A 20,411-nucleotide genomic window follows, 5' to 3' on the forward strand; every position below is an offset into this window, starting at 1 on the left:
AACATGTGAATGTGACCTTCTACTACCGCCGTCCTCTCTGCACTCTGAATACATCAAATATCCCCAGGAGACAACAGTTATAGTACTACATGTGTATATTTAACTATTTAAGTCTGTGACTTTATGACCTCACTACCAGCGTCAGCTTGTTCTCAGCTCAGACAGACTTCTCGTTAGTGTTCCTGACATCATGTATAAAGTATAAAGGTGTTTGTGTTCAGGTCACCTTTGACCCCGGGGGACCTGGAGAGCCAGGGGCGCCTTCATGTCCTGAACATTTACACACGTTACAGCACTCCCTGTCTGACACCGAGTCCTGCAGAGAGACAAACAGCAGAGGATAAAACCATTAACAGAAATACTCATCCAATCAGAGATCTGTCCAATCAGAGATCTGTCCATTCAGAGATCTGTCCAATCAGAGATCTGTCCAATCAGAGATTTGTCCAATTTAGAGCAGGAGACGTAAATCCAAAGTTAAAAACCACCGAATCAGAGGCGGTCTATCGTACAATCTGACAGTTCACCATTCGGAGCTCATGTGGTGATTAGCAGGTGTGAGCAGGTGTGAAAGTTCAAGCTCTTCTTTCATTAAACACAAACATTCTTCTGTCACTGTGTGAGAGAACAACACCATGAATGTCTTCGAGGAGAGACAGTCTGGAAGATGTTTTTCACGTTTGTACGATTCATGAGAAACTACAGACACCAAGTTGATCAGGGAGACTTCCAGAGACCTCCAGAGACTTCCAGAGAACCCCAGAGACTTCCAGAGACTTCCAGAGACTTCCAGAGACCTCCAGAGACTTTTAGAGACCTCCAGAGACTTCCAGAGACCTCCAGAGACTTCCACGTATTTTGCTGCAGCAGACGGAGGGTGTGAGTCTGTGGTCAGCAGTAACATGAAGGACTTACGATCAGTTTGAGGATGGTGCTGCTGACGCTCTGCATGCCGATGCTGAGAGGAACCTTGTAGTCGAATCCTCGACCAAACTCCACCATCTGCAGCTGGGCGGGGTCATGCACACCCTCCAGAGCCACCGTCAGTAGAGCGCTGACTCCTGCAGACCATAAACACATCAACAGACTGTTGAGGCCGTTTGTTTAGAATGTTATAGAACCCATTTTCATTCACATATCTGGAGGTCAGAGGTGAAGGGACCCCTTTGAAAATGGACATGACAGTTTTTCCTCGACAGAATTTAGTGTAAGTTTGGAGTGTTATTTAACCTCCTTCATGACAAGCTAGTATGACATGGTTGGTACCAATGGATTCATTAGGTTTTCTAGTTTACTATGACAAGCATCTTCACTCTAGCTTTAAAACTGAGCCGCTACAACCTAAAAATCACAAGTTGCCTTAATGTGTTAAAGAAATTAAAATTAATTTGCGTTAACGCATTATTATTGCGCATATTATTATTTGACAGCCCTAATAGTTATTAACATTAGCCTCTTAGATATTCTCTGTCTGTGCTTTTGTTTTGTGGAGTGGACTCAGCACTATTTAGGAGGAAACTCATTTGGCCTCTTTTACTAAAAGGGAACAAGGAGAATAAATCGCACTGGAACCGGTGTGCATGGTTCAATGTGGAAAATTCGCACACAGATTTTCCGTATTCCTGCAACGCATTTTCACATCACTCTGTAATAACAAATAGAGAAGAGCAAAGGAAAAATGAAGGAGAAGAAAGAATGGACAAATGGAAGCAGGGAAAAGAAGCGTTAGCAGAGTTTTGGGATGACTCAAATAAATAAAGTATAGCAAAGGAGGAATAATTCATCTATTCTACTTATCAGAACAGTGTTTACCAGACTGTCGCAGCAGCTCTGATTCCTGTTCCAGTTTCATCACGTCGTCATCGAGTCCGTCTGAGAAGATCACCAGCACCTGATGGAGGAGTCAGAGGTTAAGATCATTCACAGTGGGGAGACAGTTAGTAAAACATCCTCGTTTATGTAAACCGAGGAAACATTTTGCATGTTTTTTGGGCCAAAGGATGAATCCTAATAACTTTGATGATTCCCTGACTTTTGCTCTAGCACCACCCATAAATGGTTCCTTCAGATGTGGTGCTGTTTACCGTGTTGACCAGAAGAGTCCATATGAACGCCCCCTCATGTCGTATTCACGACCTCGTCAGTGGAAAGTTTCTGAAAGTTTCTGAAAGTTCAGAGTTCACAAGTTGTGACGTGTTTGTTGACGTTGTCAGAAATGGCGGAGGCCACGGAAGTCCATTTTGGGTACATAATAAGTGAATATATTGTAATTTTAGTCATAAATTGTTTTTCTTGGTTATTTTATAATATGTCTGAGGAAAATGTTGATATTCCCAATGGCCTCATCTTTTTCCTCTGACATTATGCCTTTGCATTTCCTGCATTATGTAACCCACTAGCTGGCTTGCTAAATTGTTAGCCTCTGTGGCGTCTAGACTCAAACAGTAACAATAACATTGCCGTTGCTTAGCAGCGGTGTTCTCACGACTTAACCACTTGAACGTCACGAATATCGTCTACATGACTTTCCATGTTGTAAACACAAGCTCGCCAGTTTCATTTGAAGGCAGCATTATCCCCAGAGATGGGCAGCGATAAATAAAATGTACGTTAGCACTAAATGAGTGTTCTTGAGTTTATTGTTAAATGTGTATCGTTAGTCTTTTGAAGAACTAAAAAAGCACAACCACCATGGTATGTAACAGTTATAAAATATTTGGTACCCCTAAAATTGCTTTCGTACCCCCATTAGCCGTGTTTCCATTCACTTATTTATATTTGCATTTTGAAGTATCGTATTAAAAAAGCTGCGAAAAATTCAATAAAACCTCATCAACTGCAAAAAAGTTTTTACGCTATCTAGAGGTGTTTTTTGTCTTTAAAGAGTTGATGCTGAGTATAGAAACACCTTTGCCTAAAAAATTCTGACGTAGCGAACATTTACCTCACATGACTGATTAGCTGTTACTGCTGTCGGCGTCTTCCCAGATATATATATTGTCTTTGTCTCCAGACAACATGAAACATGGCCAATACCAGATGACATGAAAGAACTATTAAAACTAATTCCTGAAGACCTCTCTCCTTTTTTTTCTTGTAGATAGATGACCAAGCCGGCTTGTTTAGTTTCCAGTTCAACCTCTACTTCTTCTTCTACTCTATTTACTGAATAAATGAAAACACTAAAACTAAAGATTTTCCAGGGTTGCCAGCTGCGTCACTCTCACCTTCACCCTAGCTTTGGACTCAGTTTTGAACTTCTCCCCGAATGATTTCAGCAGGGCGGTGTTGAAGTAAGTGGGCTCTGTCAAAGTCAAAGTCATGACTTTGTTCACCACGTCCCCGCTGTAGCCCTCAAATTTGAAGTCGTCCCGGGAACGTCCATCGCGACCAACCACTCGGAAGGCGATGTTGGTCCTGACAGGTGCAGGACCGACGCAGCACAGGCTCTTTAGCGAAGAAACGGAATTAGTGATCCATGGCAGGAAGGTCTTGAGGTTGGGGTGTCCGCTGATCAGCATCTCACCACGAGCTCCAGAAACATCGAATCCCATGGCGATATCAATGCTGCAGTCTGTAGGAAAGGGAAACATGTCTTTATCTTTGGCAGTCAGAGACACAGGAATATGGTGGGAAAGAAGAGGTAAAGTCACACTTTTCAACTCACCACTTGGGGGGGGTGGGGGGGGTGGGGTTGGTGGGGGGGTTGGGGGGTTGGGATCATCGCACATGGTGTTGACCACCTTTTGCTTGATATTTACCAAGCCGTTGAAGTTCCCCACACTGAAGAGTCTCTCCGGGGTGCCGGTGATCTGTAAGAGCTGCAGAACGTGAACGTCTCCAACGCCGATGGCGAACACCTCAATCCCCAGAGCCCTGAGAACGTCAGCGGTGTCCTCCACATCATCATGAGAATCCCCATCTGAGATCAACACCAGGTTCTTGGGGATCCCCGTACGGCTGCCCTGCGACACCTCAAAGTAATGTTTAGTGCGGTTCAAGGCCCTTCCGATGTTGGTGCTTCCACCCTTGTATTTCATATTGCGGATGTGTGAGATGCATTCCTCCTTCTTGATGTACTTGTTGAGGTAAAACTCATCCTTAGGATCTTCGCTGAACTGTGCAAGTCCAACATGCACAAACTCTTCACCTACATCAAAGCTGTTCACTACGTCTATCGTGAAGTCTATCATGAGTTTGTATTGGTCTAAGTTGATGCTGCCAGACCGATCAAGTAGGAAGACCAGGTCAGCCTTCTTGCAAGCTGTCAAAGCAAAGCAAAAGAGAGATGTTTGTCCACATTACTAATAATCAAGTGTGCAGTGAAATTATCATTGTATAGCCTAATTTATTTTTGGCCACACCACACTCTCAACTCCCTAATTTACTGTGGTTATAGGTCTCTCCATACCCTGCTATAGGAAATGGGAATGTGACGACAGCAAGTCGGTCTTTTTTGGAGGATAAAGGATGAGAGTGCCATCTGCTGGCTGTTAACTGCAAGTGCCAAAAGATAACACACTGCACAGTAAATAAGATTCAACAGACTAACTGTAGTATACAGTCAGACGCAAAGGTAGTCCAACGTTATGGGTTTCATTTAGCAAGATACCGGTAGATTAAATATGCAGAATTAGCCGACGTTTTGTTAGTAGTCCGTTAGCATAACATTAGCTAGCTTATCTTTGTCCGGATGATTGTGTAGTTGGCATTTGGCTTGTAGATCTTAAAGTCTAATACCTATCCGTTTGTAACATCGGCCTCCAAAGATTTACATATTGTGAACTGCTGACAGGTGTTCACTGACACCACAACACATCAGTGACTGTAATGAGTGCAAACTGTCAAGATCCTCCTAATTCGTAAGGTTCAATGTCATAAACTAACTTGAGTTTTGTTATATCGCCACTTTGTCTTCGTCAGCTTCTCTTTATATGGGCATTTGTCTTTTGCACATACTTGCTACATTTCTTATGATGAACGATTGACAGATAAATAGACCGGTGACAGATAATGACAGTCCATAGCTCTGTACGCTACCCTCCAAAAATGGCGACGCGTCCCAGAACTCTCTGCAATTCCCATTCCCTATAAACGATTATTGATCAAGTTGGACACACAAGTGAGACAGGTGCAAAATCTCACCCATCTCAGAGACCGGTAGCAGTATGTCTGATCTAAATCACCAATGTTCACTGGCGGGAAGTCGGTCAGGGACGTTCTCATTTTTGTTGCCCCAGTGATTCCTACCTGTTCAGGGCACCTGCAGCCATTTTTTGAGATTCACGAGTAACAAATTGTGACCAACATGTACCTGTTGTGGTCTGCAGGGTAATCTGGCATGCCAGAATGTTTTCCATCTTTGCCTTTTCTACCCACACCTGATTAGCTGGATCAGGTGTGTTCAACCAATCAAGATCTGGAAGGCAGTTTTTTTGAGTGCATTGAGCAACCAAATATAAATACTGTTTTGCTATACGTTCATATATTTATGAAGTACAATCACGCCAAAAGGTGGTAATGTGATTTGTGCCAAAATATAACCCCTAAATTGTGTACTTAATAATTGGTTCCCTGAGTCATAGTCCTACCTAGAAAAAAATAAATTACCTCCAACTGACAGCATGGTGAAGTAGTTCAAGTGTAAAATATGTATTTTTGTGAAGTATTTAATGGGCACTGGAGGCAGAATAATTCTCTGAAGACGTTAGTTCACGCTGGCTAGCAAGTATTGTTGTCTTGTTTTTTTAACAATGGCTGAAGAAAATACTAGTTTCTCTCAATATGTGCTGTCACTCACTCTCCAGGATCACGAGTGCTAGTTGAGAAAGTTAACATTAACCAATGAGACCAGATTAGCCGACCCCTACGCCGCTGCAGACTACTTCAGGAGGAGTAGACGGCTGGCTAACGTTAGTTAACTAGCTAGATTGTCCGGAGACTGGTAAGCTAGATATCTAACTAACTTCAGCCAGTCATTTTCTGTAGCATGGTGGAATTAGCAAGGTAGCTAGCTAACTAGACAGTCGCTAAGTAAAATTGAACAAATGAATGCTTCATCCACACACTCTTGTCACAGCGTAGGAAAGCACATTGCTATCGCCAGATGAGTGACAACTTTGTTCACCTCATTTTCTGTGTTTCATGACAGCATGGCAGAATTAGCAAGCTAAGTTAGCTAAGTAGCCAGCCGTCCGACCAGCGGGCTGGTGGCCAACGGCAGCGCTGTAAAGATAAATTGAGGGCGTATAAATCTTTGGATGCCTATAGTTAACTATCCTTCAGTAAAGTCAGTCAAAAAGTGAGTCGTACAATATCGGAGAAGCGTTTTAGAGATGGAGAGAAAGGGTTGTTAATAGTTTAGTCTTCTGCTAACAGCAGCCAATGGCTCACGGCTGTTGTTAGCAGAAGGCTAAATATTAACAACATTTACTCTCCATCCCTGAAACGTTTCTACGATATTGTAGCTCGCTAGAGGGTCTATATAGCCTAACTGTGCAGATTTAGAACTATACTGTGCATGTCAGCACCACAAATGTGCCATGACACGTTCTTACCTGGCTTAATGCAGAGGGCAGAAGACACATTGGTGTAGAGAGTTTCTAGGCCCTCAAAATTGTCCACTTGGAAAACTTTGGATGTGTCGTTACCAGCCATGATCATCAGCTCATTCCTTTCTGCTTTTTTCACTCCGATACTGACGACGGTGACCCCATTCCTTCGCAGTGCATCCGATGGCTCCTTTAAATTGTGAGGGTTGGTGGCAGCCCCGTCTGTGATCACCATGAGCATCTGAGGCACATTGAGTCCTTTTCGGCCGCCAGCTTCAATGTTAAAGAACTGCAACGAGTACTCCAAGGCCTTGCCTATGTAGGTGTTGAGTCCTGAAGGCTTCACATTTGGTATTGCTGTGAGAACTCTTCGTTTGGAGTAAGAGGAGTTTAGAGTAAAATGAGACTGGGGTTCATCTGCGAAGGAAATAAGCCCAAAACGAGTTCGGTCCTCGCCAACTGTAGTTTGGTTCACTATTGACTCCATAAACTTCCGCATGCTTTCATATTCTGATGAATCTATGCTTGTAGAGCTGTCCACCAGGAAAATAATGTCAGCTTGATCTATATTACATTCTGGTTGAAGAAAAAAGACAAAGAGCAAACAAAGGGGGGGGGGGGGGGGGGTTGCAGGGAAAGGGAGAACTGATTAGGTCTTAAGGTCCTGACACACCAAGCCGGTTCTAGTCTGCCCGTGTCGGAATCAGCATGTTCCGACACGGAATCAGCATGTTGAATCTGCCCGTCGTTGAGAGAAATCACTCTGATTGACTGTTCAGCTTAAACGAATCATTGCACAAGAGAAATGGAAGATCATTCCAACAGACGGACATTTTCACAACCACATGAACATCTGGAATGAAGCTAAGTGACACCGCTTTGTTTCATGTACGTATCATAACAACGGCTTGTATATCCGCCGTCCTCTGTCTTCAGGTTTCTCTTTTTGAATGATGAATACAGACTACCGCCACCTGCTGGTGTGGAGAGTTATTTCCTCTCACGCAGGCGCAGAACGTACGTGGTAGTCGGCCGTCAGCTGTAGTCTTTGCAGTGTGTTCGAGTGCAACTTTTTGGCCAAGACAAAGACGACGTGAGACGACACAACGGGTGGCCTTCGTCGCTGCTAGTTTTTTTAAGTCGGGTTGGTGTGTCCCCAGCTTTATTGTGTTTTCATGATGTATTGGATATATACAATACATGCGATTGCTGTCAAAGCAGAAGTAAGATGACAAGATAAAATCAAGTTAACCTCTGTGTGTACAGTACAGAGATACGTCTAGGAAGTATTAGCACAAAGACTAAGCTATCTTATTTCTATGTTGGATGTAGTTGTTGATATGGCAGCGCTCAAACCTGGCAACCAATAGCGACAGGACTTTTGAGATGTGGCATACAGTAACTACACTTAGTGGTTGTTGTGTTTAACCGCTAACTGGTAAAAACACAAAGACTCCTTTGTGAGAAAACAGAGATTAACCTCAATAAACTCATACTCTGGTTACTCTAAATTATATTTTGGGAGAGTCTAGACCTGCTCTTACCTTTCTTGCAGACATCCAAGGCCACCTGGCTCTCCAGGTCCTTCAGCGCATCAAAGTCCTTCTCAGCATAAACACGGTCCTTTGAACCGCTGATCTCTACCAGCTGGGTAGTCTTGGCTTCAACCAATCCAATGGCGTAGACCACCACTCCCTTGGCCCGCAGAGCCTCGGCAGGGCCTTTGACCTCATCTCTGGACTGCCTATCTGTTATCACTATCAGCCTCTGACTCAGGTCAGGACGCCCTCCTCTGGTTGCATCGAAGTACTGCGACACCTCTGTGATGGCCTTTCCTATGTCCGTGCCTTCACGCATCTGCTGCATTTTATCGATGGCGTTCGAAATGTCATCTATGCTGTTGGAGCTGTGGAGGGGTAACTCCAGTTTGTATTTGGTGCTGAACTGCATGACACCGACGTGCACCTTGTTCTGCCCGATGGGGAACTTGCTGATGACAGATTTCATGAACTTTTTCATTTTCTGGAAGTCTTCCTCAGAGATGCTTTCAGAGCTGACAGTTAAGAAAAAGATGTCGCCCTGTACATCTCTGCAAGCTGAGGACACAGAACGCAGAAACGTTAACATGGTGTTCCTGTTATACCTCCTCTTTCTGCATAAGAGCCCAGTCATTGAGATCGTGGGCAACAAGACAAGCTACAAGGGGTGTGAACTTTTCATGACTAGTTTATTTAAAAGCACATGTTTTCCTGGTCAATGTTAAAAACACTAAATTCAAATTGATACCTTTGGAAGGCTTTCCTTAAAAGAGCACTTCTCAAATGAACGCTGTGCCCAAATTAGTGCACAAATAACTGAAAGAGTTGGTTCGGATTTTCTGAAGTGGGTTTGTATGTATACTCCTGTGTTCTGAGAGGTAAAATTACTGGTTTAGTCAATGTAGTCTAGTGGCTTTGTAAAGAGCGATGTAACGGCTTCAGTTCCCCGAAAGGGCTGTCTGACGGCGAGGTAAAGGGCTGTCTGACGGCGAGGTAAAGGGCTGTGGACGGGAGCAGCAGAGAAAAGGATATTAGACACCTAAAAAAATTTATATCAGTTTAAGTGTACGCTATTTTGAGAATATTTTCTCTTTACCTCACCGTCAGACTGCCCTTTACCTCGCCGTCAGAAAGCCTTTTACCTCGTTGTCAGACTTCTGTCGGGGAACTGAAGCCGTTATATTGCTGAACAACACAACATACTGTTGACGAGGGTTATGTTCCAAGGCTGTATTTTTAGTATTTTACGATATTACAAATGTCAATGTAATTTTTTTGTAGAGAATAATCCAGAAGATCCACTCTCCCTTCAGCTCTCCATTTACCAAATATGCATTTTAAAGTCCAGTATAGTTAACTTTTACTTACCGTCTTCAGAACAGATGTCTGTGATGATGTCATCGTTGATGAATTTCAAAGCTTCAAAATTATTGACAAAGATATTCCTCTTGGGGTCGCCGGCAATCTCTAGCAGCTGAGTTTCGTTTGACTCTTTCACCCCGATGGCGTATATGATGATATCTTGCGATCTCAGCTTTTCTGCAGGAGCCTTGACCTCATCAGTGGATTCCCCATCGGTGATGACAATCAGGTACTTTGGGACTTTGTAATCACGAGAGGCCATTGCAAAGCGTGGGCCCATGAATTCCAGCGCTTTTCCTGTCTCTGTCCCACCTCCATCGTGGCTAATATCATTGACGGCTTTCTTCAACGTCTCGGCATCTGAGTGGGTTGTCAGCTCAAATTCAGGAGTTGGCTTATCCGCGTATTTCACAAGCCCCACGCGGACATGTTCTGACCCAATATCGAAGGTCTGTAGAAACTTGATGATGAAGTCCTTCATTTCTTGGAAGCCTACGTTATCAATGCTTCCTGAGTCGTCCATCAGGAAGTAGATGTCTGCTTCATTCTTTTGTACACATGCTGGAGAGGAAGAGCAAGAGCTTTTCATATAGTCAAAGAGAGGAAGGTTAAACATGAACATTCAAACTCTAGGGAATGTTTGAGTTAAGGCTAAACATAAAGAACAGCTACTCAACAAGCGTAAAGTACAATTTTACCTCACCAGAGCACCAACAAACACATGGCTGTTGGTTTATGACCAACTACAGATTTCTAACTTTCACTGCTCATTCTGGGAACAAAAGCTTTTTAGTTTTTTTAGGCTTACTATGTCTTTACATTAATTTCATTTGCACATTAACATAAATCCTAATGGCCCCTTTTACTGTTAGTAACCATGATGAGGTGTTTAGTGGGCGGAGCGTTAAGTGGAGGCAGAATAATTGTCTGAACACGTTAGTTAACGCTGGCTAGCAAGTATTGTTGGTTTGTTTTTTTAACATTGGCCGAAGAAAATACTAGTTTCTCTCAATATGTACTGCCACTCACTCTCCAGGATCAAGAGTGTTAGTTGAGAAAGTTAACATTAACCAATGAGACCAGATTAGCCGACCCCTACACCGCTGGAGACTCCTTCAGGAGGAGTAGACGGCTGGCTAACGTTAGTTAGCTAGCTAGATTGTCTGTCTCTGGAACTGGCTAGTTAGCTAGCTAGTTTGTCCGGAGACTGATAAGCTAGCTAGCTAACGTCTGCTCTCCTCCCGGTGAAGTAGTCTCCTAGCGGCGAGGAGTGAGGCAGAGGGACCGTGACCCAGCGCTGTCCGCTGTTGGGCTCATTTTCTGTAGCATGGTGGAATTAGCAAGATAGCTAGCTAACTAGCCAGTCGCTAAACAATTTAATAATTTAACAACTTAATTCTTCAACCACACACTCTTGTCACAGCGTAGGAAAGCACAGTGCTATCACCAGATGAGGGACAACTTTGTTCACCTCATTTTCTGTGTTGCAGTTAGTTAACTATCCGTCAGTAAAGTCAGTCAAAAAGAGAGTCGTACAATATCGGAGAAGCGTTTTAGAGATGGAGAGAAAGGGTTGCTAATAGTTTAGCCTTCTGCTAACAGCAGCCAATGGCAGAGCCTCAAATCACAGTTTGTCATCTCAAATGTATGTGATATCTGGATTCTGGCACCCAACAATACAGCAAGATGACATTTTAGATGTGTAACTTTAGCCCACTGCTAGTGTTAGCCTCCAGTCTTTCCTTTGTTTAGCCTCCGGCTAACACCGTGACCTCATCATGACGTCAACACTAAAAGGATCTATACAATCTTTAAACCTGACGACTTTTTGTGTTTTTGAAAGTTGTCAATATTCATGGAACCAAAGACACTATCAACAAACACTGGTTCTGACCTTGTTTGACGTCAGTTCTTCTTGTATTGACTTTGATGGCTTGGTTAATGAGGTTTTCACACAGGATTTTCCGCAGGCTGTGCTTCAGGGGCGTCAGCTCGGTGAAATTGTTCACAGTAAAAACATGCCTATCGGGGGGGTGAGACGCCATCACCATCAGTTCGGCCTTGTCGGCTTGTCCGATTCCTACAGCGTAAACAGTGATATTGGCCCGACGGAGATTGAGTGCCGCTTCACTCACGTTGTCCTGGGATTTCCCGTCCGTGATCACCACCACCACCTGCTGGACGCCCTTTTCTTTCCTGCTGCCTTTTTTCTCAGTTAAGATTTTGTCCAGAGTGAAGTTTAAGGCAGCTCCCGTGTTCGTACCACCTCCATGGTAAGGAAGGATCTTGATGTACTGGAGGATTGAGTCCTTGTCACTGAAGGTGTTGAGGTAGGCCCTTGCCGTGGCCTGGGTATTATACATCACGATGCCCACTTGGACTTTAGATGGACTGACATCTAGGCCGCTCACAATCGAGTGAAGGAAAGTGAGCACCAGCTGGAAGTTTGGGGTTCCAATGCTTCCCGACTCATCAACGATGAACACGATGTCTGCCACATTGGCTCCTTTGCAATCTGTGGAAGGAGTGTAATTAGTTCATTTGAGCCATCCACTACTTAACCATTCAAATATATTTGCTATATTACAGGAATACTCATTATGTAGGCCGACCCAGTAAGCATAATTTTGGTGATTTGATTATAAATGTTAAAAAACGGCATAAAATTGTTGTTTCTCACCTTCAGTAACGTTGTCCTTTTTTTTCAAGAAGAATTCCTTCAAAAGAAGTACTCTGGGAGTATCAAATGCGTACCGAGGACTGGCAAATAAATCGATGTCCTCCATTGAGGCACCTGCACTCATCCCATAAACGGTTACCCCTGCTGATCTGACCTTTAGCGCTTCCCTTGACACCGAATCATCAGATTTTTTTCCACTCACGACGACCAGGGTCTGTGGCAAGCCTTGGTGCACACGGCTCCCTGCCTCACGGGTAAAAAAGTGAGTGTTGGCGTACTGCAGAGCACTGCCCAGGTTACGTGGTTGGTTGCGTTGTGGGCGCAGGCTGAAGCGTTTGACAGCATTCTGGGTTTGCTGTTTAGTTTGATAAGCATTGAGAAGGAATTCAACCTGCGTATCTTGACCATACTGGGCCAAACCGACACGATAGGTGGATGCTGAGACGTTAAGTTCATCGATCAGGTTGACAAGGTCATTCTTAAATATCTTGAGCTGTCCTTGAGATATGCCACTATCCACCAGGAAGAAAATATCTTCAAACCTGTTCGCCAAAGCTGAAAGCAGACACAAACATTTGATTAGAGTACAGTATACAGTCAAGGTGTCAGTATGCTTCAAACAAGGAGCCTGTTGGTTCGTTATGGTTTCTATCTGGCTCCTCCCAGCAAGCCCTCATGATTAGTGTCTACAGGGGCGTTTTTTTTATGGCGAGGGATACGCCTCGCTTCCCAGTATTGGACGCTTGATGGGCTTCCACTAGACACAAGGCACATGATTGGACGAACGCTTTCCCTTGCGGGCTTCTGCTCCCAGCTTTCAAACCAGAACCAACATGGCGGCTCGTTTGGTGGCTCGTTCGTCTCCTCTTATATCACGAAAATAGTTCACCGAAATGTGTTTCTGAAAACATTTTATGCCAGAAATAATCCATGTTGATGAATCTGTCTTTATTTTAGATCAACGGTTAGTTCAAAAGTTTCTAGAGAGTTTCCAGAGGCAGTGAGTCGCACCGGACGCCCCTGATTTACATAAAGTAGCCTAGACCTCAACTTTATGCAAATGAGGAGCAGCCAACGTGACGCCCAGTCTCTCGAATTGCGCTGCCACGCTACCAGAATGCATTGCACAGCTGCTTACTTAGACAATGAATGGGAAGCATGGAAAGGACGGAGGCTGTGGACACGTATCATCGAAGTCTTGGCTAGCTCGCCGCGTTTGAGGACGGGCCAGATAATTCAGCTTAACTGACTCCAAGGAGACACATACAAATTGCAACTGTGTGCTCCCAAGCTCTAATTTTTCAGGCTTCACACCACTACTTTTTTCATGTGTATCAGGCGCAACACCATGAATACCCATTCCCCATTTGTACAATTCATCATGTCTCCCCAAGCCTCCAGGAAGAGCGCCGGTCGTTGATGACAATTTTTGTAGTGGCCAAACAGCGGTACTACAACTTCCGTGTCCGTCACGTGATGCCATTGGGCCCAAAAAGCCTTTTTCCCATAGACTTACATCGGGAAAGAGACATCTGTAACTCAGAGGATAATTTTTTTTGAGGTGAATCAACTTCCCAGTATGAACACTCTAATAGTCCTTATTTAAATCATTAGATCCTAAAAGTTGTAAAATGCACTAACAGCTGAATCTAGAGTTATTTTCCTTCCTCCGTGCATGTGAATGAGACCCAGACCGAGGCTGGAGCGAGGGCTGGGAGGAGGAGTTAGCAAGCCGTGATGACAGCGTGACGGCTGTGACCCCCGTGACCCAGTCATGTGACCGAGCAGACGCTACTGCACCTGCTCCATGGGCCCAATGGATCCGGAAGATCGCCAGGAGATCCGGGAAGTTGAGTCATTTTGCTTTCATGCTCCACTGAGTAACTTTCATAGGAATGAACGGGGCCCCGCCTCCAGCGCTGTATCCAGTTCTCTTCATACATCCATGTGTCTTGCCCCTCTCTATGATGGCCGCCTTTGAGTGGGCCATTTGGAACATCTGCACTTTAACCTTTGTACACGTCAAACAAGACCGTGTAGGATCTTTTTTTAAAGCAAACTGACACCTTATCTACCCCTACCCATAAACATTTTTTCATGCGTTTCCCAAAACGGGCTTACTGAAAATGACAATACTTTCTGACAAAATGCTACCAAAGTGGACTGCAGATCGCAGTAGACCTTAGGGGTTAGAGGCAGGGTGGGACGATCAATCAAAACATCATCTCAAAAACACTTTAAAAATATGGTCAAATGTTAGAAAACTTTAATTTTTCCTCCCTGTACATCTATGTATTCTCTGGGCCTATAGACGAAAAATATTACTCATTCCTACTTAATGTAACAATGTATGGACATTTCGGGGATGCCGAAGCACACAGACTACCTCCTAAGGACACTTTACCCTGTTGTGTCATCTCAAAACATGTGACTGTGCTGTATGACAGTACCTGTTGAAAGTAAAGAAAAAGAAGTTTAAAAAAAAAAAACATCATCTCAACCTCATAGACCAAAACTTTGGCCTTTGTGCCTTACAAAAGATGGATAGTTATTTTTATATTTTATTGCAAACTTAACAGATGGACAATATAGTGTTTCCTCTGATCCTCTGCCTTACCTTGCCTCTGTGCCTCCATGGTCTCACAAACCGTTTTCAGCAGATTGTCTTTCAGAGTACCCAGATCCTGGTAGCTGTCGATGGAGGACAGGAAGCGCTGTGAAGGCAAGTTGGTGATTGATTCGAGCTCCTTCTGGTTGGCTCCTCCCACCCCGACGCCAAACACAAGGACTCCGTGTTCCTTCAGCCGCTTGGCGGGCGCTATCACATCGTCCGAGGAGTCTCCATCTGTGATGACCACGGCGATCTGAGGCCGGCTCCCCGCGTCCTCTGTGAAATACGTCATCCGGAGGTAGTCGATGGCCTTGCCGATTTCCTTGCCTCCTTCTCGGTAGGGAATCTTTTCCACAGCAGTCAGCAAGGATTTCCTGGTCGTGTGATCGTTCAGCAGGAACTCCAGGGGAGGTTCTCCACCGTACTGAGCCACGCCGATCCGAACTTTTTTGGAGCCGATATCAAGGGACTTGATGACATCGCGAAGGAAAGACCGGATGTACTGAAAGTTAAAACTACCGATCCTGGAGGAGCCGTCGACCAGGAAGACGATGTCAGCCACGGTGGCATTTTCACACACTGGAGAGGGGAAGAAGAAGGTCAGCACTGCATGACCCAGAACAGCTGTTCTGGGAAAGTGTTATATTACAGGTCACAATGTACAACACATTCTCACTCCCAACTCGTCAAGTACCGCCGCTTGGTCAGCGTCCCTCAGCATCAGAGGCCGACACACCGGGTACCCCTTTAGTGTTACTACGGGGACGGCGTGTCAATATACACTCGCTACATGCATAGCGTCCTTTCAAAATAAACAAAATAATAGGTTTAGGCAACACAACCACTTAGTTAGGGTTATTAAACGGTCGTGGTTGACATTAACTTCACTGAGAGACGAGTCACAGTGACTAAAGACTGACGTGACTGATGATACTAACGAGTCACGGTGACTAAAGACTGACGTGACTGACGTTACTAACGACTGACGTGACTGACGATACAAACAACTGACGTGACTGACGATACTAACGACTCACGTGTCTAAAGACTGACGTGACTGACGTTACTAACGACTGACGTGACTGACGATACTAACGACTGACGTGACTGACGATACTAAAGAGTCACGTGACTAAAGACTGACGTGACTGACGTTACCAACAACTGACGTGACTGACGAAATTAACGAGTCACATGACTAAAGACTGACGTGACTGACGACATTAACGAGTCACGTGACTAAAGACTGATGTGACTGACGTTACTAACGACTGACGTGACTGACAATACTAATGACTCACGTGACTAAAGACTGACGTGAGTGACGATACTAACGAGTCACGTGACTAAAGACTGATGTGACTGACGTTACTAACGACTGACGTGACTGTCAATACTAATGACTCACGTGACTAAAGACTGACGTGACTGACAATACTAATGAGTCACGTTACTAAAGACTGACGTGAATGACGATACTAACGAGTCACGTTACTAAAGACTGACGTGATTGACGATACTAACGAGTCACGTGACTAAAGACTGACGTGATTGACAATACTAACGAGTCACGTGACTAAAGACTGACGTGACTGACGATACTAACGTTTACATTGGAGTTAGTTGAAAGTCCAGTTCGTCGCTAAAGGGAGCCTCTGTGCGTCGGTTTCAGACGCCGAGGGGCGTTGACCAAACGGCGGTATTTAATGAGTTGGGAGTGAGAACAGGTTACAATGTCACAAGTTACTTTTTAAACTCTAAATCTATTTTCCTCTGTTGTTTTCTACTCATTCCTTATTTGTAAACATGATGTTGAAATGGTGAAATCTCACTCACCGTTGTTCTTTAAAATGGCGTGAATGTACTCTATTGTGCCACATGAATACCAAACAGATGCTGAACGCTCATTGTAAAAACACCCACCTGTTGTCTGAGCAGTGATGCCAGAGGAACACGCTGCTATGATGAGGCTGAAGAGAAGAATCGCTCTTCCTTTCATGCTGGAACGAATCAGGAGTTTCTCTCTTCCTACAACACAAATTGTTCAAAGCTTCGTTTTCTACACTGGAAAACTGTCTTCAGCTTTATAAATTAACTAGATTTAATGCCTTGCAGTTGTATTCCTCCGCCAACCAGTCAAGTGTGAGTTAATGTCTGTCCAAAATGTCATCACGTCATCATTTGCTATGTATAACAGACCGTTGCTACGTCTAACAGACTGTTGCTATGTATAACAGACCGTTGCTACGTCTAACAGACTGTTGCTATGTATAACAGACCGTTGCAACGTATAGCAGACCGTTGCTACGTATAACAGACCGTTGCTACGTATAACAGACCGTTGCTATGTATGGCAGACCGGCAGACCGTTGCTACGTATAAAAGACCGTTGCTATGTATAACAGATCGTTGCTACGTATAACAGACCGTTGCTACGTATAACAGCCCGTTGCTATGTAATAACAGACCGTTGCTATGTATAACAGACCGTTGCAACGTATAGCAGACCGTTGCTACGTATAACAGACTGTTGCTACGTATGGCAGACCGTTGCTTCGTATAGCAGACCGTTGCTACGTATAGCAGACCGTTTCTATGGACACAGTTCTGATGTTGGACTCTGGAGGACCGTCTTCGTGTCAAGCAGACACGCACGCACACACACACACACACACACACACAAATACTAGGGCTGTCGATCGTGATTAATTGAAAATGAATCTCACATTTTTTATCCGTTCTAAATTTACCTTAAAGGGAGATTAGTCAAGTATGTAATACTCTTATCAACATGGGAGTGGACAAATATGCTGCTTTATGCAAATGTATGAATATATCTATTATTGGAAATCAATTAACAACACAAAACAATGACAAATATTGTCCAGAAACCCTCACAGGTTTAGCATACAAAATATGCTCAAATCATAACATGGCAAACTGCAGCCCAACAGGCAACAACAGCTGTCAGTGTGTCAGTGTGCTGACTATGACTTGTTAAGATACTGGTATCATAGTAAACTATAAAACCTAATGAATCCATTGGTACCAACCATGTCATACTAGCTTGACCTCTGACCTCCAGATATGTGAATAAAAAGTGTTCTATGGGTACCCACGAGTCTCCCCTTTACAGACATGCCCACTTTATGATAATCACATGCAGTTTGGGGCAAGTCATAGTCAAGTCAGCACACTGACACACTGACAGCTGTTGTTGCCTGTTGGGTTGGTATTTGTCCACTCCCATGTTTATTAAGAGTATTAAATACTTGAAAAATCGCCCTTTAAGTTACATTTTGAACAGATAAAAAATGTGAGATTAATCGTGATTAACTATTTTTATGGATTGACAGCTCTAATCTAGTCTAACCTTAGTCTCTGGTCATTGATGTTTTTTGTTTAACCTAAGCAGAGTCTGCCTACTTTTTTAAATTATAATTTGGCAACACTTCATTTGACAGGTTCCTGGTAATAAGGTGATAATTAGTAACCTATTTGAAATTTCTTTGGAATTACTGCCAAATTACTCCAATATTTACCTCAAAAGTTATCAAAAATAACTTTATTATAAACATGATTTAATAATGATATGCTAAAATATCATGTAAAGGTTAAAATAGGGCCCTGAGGCTGAGAAGCGGCTGTGCGCTGCTCTTTATCGGAGGTGGAAAACCAAAACTAATAGAAGACACTTCTGATCACCATTGTGACTGATTGTCTACACAGATGTAACCTGGTAGCTGATGTCATGATTCATTTATTATCTATTTATAAGCAGACATGGAAATAAAGTAGATCAATTAACTTTGTATTCTTTTCCTGAAAATGTATTAAATAAATTACCAGCTATTTATTACTGTTTATTGGGAAATAGCAGAATATAATTATTAAATAATGTTTATAATAGATATAAAATAATAATAATAAAAGTCAAGAGTCAAGACAGCCAAACAAAGTCATTTTAGATAAATGTTGAGGTAAATATTGGGGTAATTTGGCAGTAATTCCAGAGAAATTTCAAATAGGTTACTCGCTAATTATCACCTAATTACCATGAAATTTGTGGAACTGTAAAATGAAGTGTTACCTATAATTTTATTAAGTTTATTAATGAAACAACTATTGATCAAGTTTAAAAGAATGAAGCAGTAATCAGATCTGAGATCAGGCAGGAAACGATCCAAACATAGAAAAGACATTTTGAAAACCAAATCTGGATTTTGTTGTTCAATGTTTGATATTTAGGTTCAAATCTCTGCTTCAGTTAAAGATGATAGTATAGTATATAGTATATATATATATATATATATATATATACATATATATATATATATATATATACTTTTTATTAACAACAGCGAGTAACACAATTTTTTCCACTTTCAGCATGTTGATGTGGATCTGTAGACCGGCTGAACTAAAACACAACCCAGCTACATAAAGACCTACACTGTTAGTAGTTGCTGGTTTTATTCTATATTTCTATTGCTGTCAACAAATCTCATGTGCAGAGTCCAACTGTCCGGTTCCTGCTGAAGACGTCAATCTTTATAATCTCTCTTTACATGAATGAATCCTCAGAGACATTAATAATCAGCACCAACAGGTGAGTCAGCTCAGTCACATTTCACTACATCAGTGGAGTAAAAAGAGACGTTGACTTACAGTCTGCTGCTGGTTCTGATCCACCTGCATCCAAACACTGGAGTCCCGGTCCTGATCCGCCTGCATCCAAACACTGGAGTCCTGGTTCTGGAGAGCTGCAGGCTAGTTTCTAGAGGAGGATGAAGAGGAGGATGAAGAGGAGGAAGGGTAGGACCCAGCCATCAGACTCCTCCTCCGCCTCCCACCACATTCTGCAAGAAGATTAACCTTTTTATTTCTCTCTGTGTGAATCAGAGTCGATTCATAACGCAACATAAATTTCAGAGGAATCTATCAGGACACAAGAGGAAACTTCTGAGGACCAAAGACTTTAAAGCTGCGGTCGCTCATTTTGAACAAATATGATTAAAAGTTATTTGTATAAAACAGTCACTATATCCTGATAGTAGTGCATGAGAATAACGCAGGATTCACGTGGGATTAACGGGGGATTAACGTCTGCTTTACGTGTGATTACGTGGGCTCCACGTGGGATTCATGTGGGATTAACGTGGGCTCCGTATGGCATTAACGTGGGATTCACATGGGATTAACGTGGGATTCACATGGGATTCATTTGGGATTCATGTGAGATTAACATGGAATTCACGTGGGATTAACGTGAGCTGGATAAAAAACACTCACCTGTAGGCCGACTGGCTAAAAACACTCACCTGTAGGCCGACTGGATAAAAAACACTCACCTGTAAGCCGACTGGTTAAAAACACTCACCTGTAGGCCGAGTCTTTTAGAGTCACCGTCAGCTGTTGACATTTGTTCTTTCTGATAGTTCTGTTCTTTAGTTTATGTGATTTGTTGCTATAACTGACTGGAGATCAGTTGGATTCATGTATTAATATATATAACCATTATTTAACTAGGAAGTCACATGGAGATTAAAACCTCTTTTACAAGTGAGACCTAGCCAAGACAGGGTCAAATAGCAGCATCCAACAAATGAAGACAACATTGAATCACGACAGCAACAATATGTACGACAAAATACATTACATCATTATAC

General features: G+C 43.1%; 1 protein-coding gene across 2 annotated transcripts in view; it reads right to left on the minus strand.

The window, feature by feature from the left end:
- LOC141779447 (collagen alpha-6(VI) chain-like) overlaps positions 1-19,598 on the minus strand; it is a 44,237-nt gene extending 24,639 nt beyond the window's left edge. For both annotated transcript variants that reach the window (XM_074654287.1, XM_074654286.1), the window contains exons 1-13: positions 19,411-19,598; positions 16,666-16,770; positions 14,749-15,321; positions 12,132-12,686; positions 11,346-11,966; positions 9,458-10,012; positions 8,096-8,647; positions 6,558-7,127; positions 3,668-4,264; positions 3,228-3,574; positions 1,813-1,891; positions 916-1,061; positions 227-316 (exon numbers count right to left, since the gene is read on the minus strand). In XM_074654287.1, the coding sequence (XP_074510388.1) occupies positions 227-316; positions 916-1,061; positions 1,813-1,891; positions 3,228-3,574; positions 3,668-4,264; positions 6,558-7,127; positions 8,096-8,647; positions 9,458-10,012; positions 11,346-11,966; positions 12,132-12,686; positions 14,749-15,321; positions 16,666-16,741 (4,761 nt within the window). In that variant the 5' untranslated portion in view covers positions 16,742-16,770; positions 19,411-19,598. The remainder of the gene's footprint in view (positions 1-226; positions 317-915; positions 1,062-1,812; positions 1,892-3,227; positions 3,575-3,667; positions 4,265-6,557; positions 7,128-8,095; positions 8,648-9,457; positions 10,013-11,345; positions 11,967-12,131; positions 12,687-14,748; positions 15,322-16,665; positions 16,771-19,410) is intronic.
- Positions 19,599-20,411: the final 813 nt, after the last annotated feature.

This window comes from Sebastes fasciatus, chromosome 12 (genome assembly GCF_043250625.1).
Source record: "Sebastes fasciatus isolate fSebFas1 chromosome 12, fSebFas1.pri, whole genome shotgun sequence".
Taxonomy (NCBI): Eukaryota; Metazoa; Chordata; class Actinopteri; order Perciformes; family Sebastidae; genus Sebastes; species Sebastes fasciatus.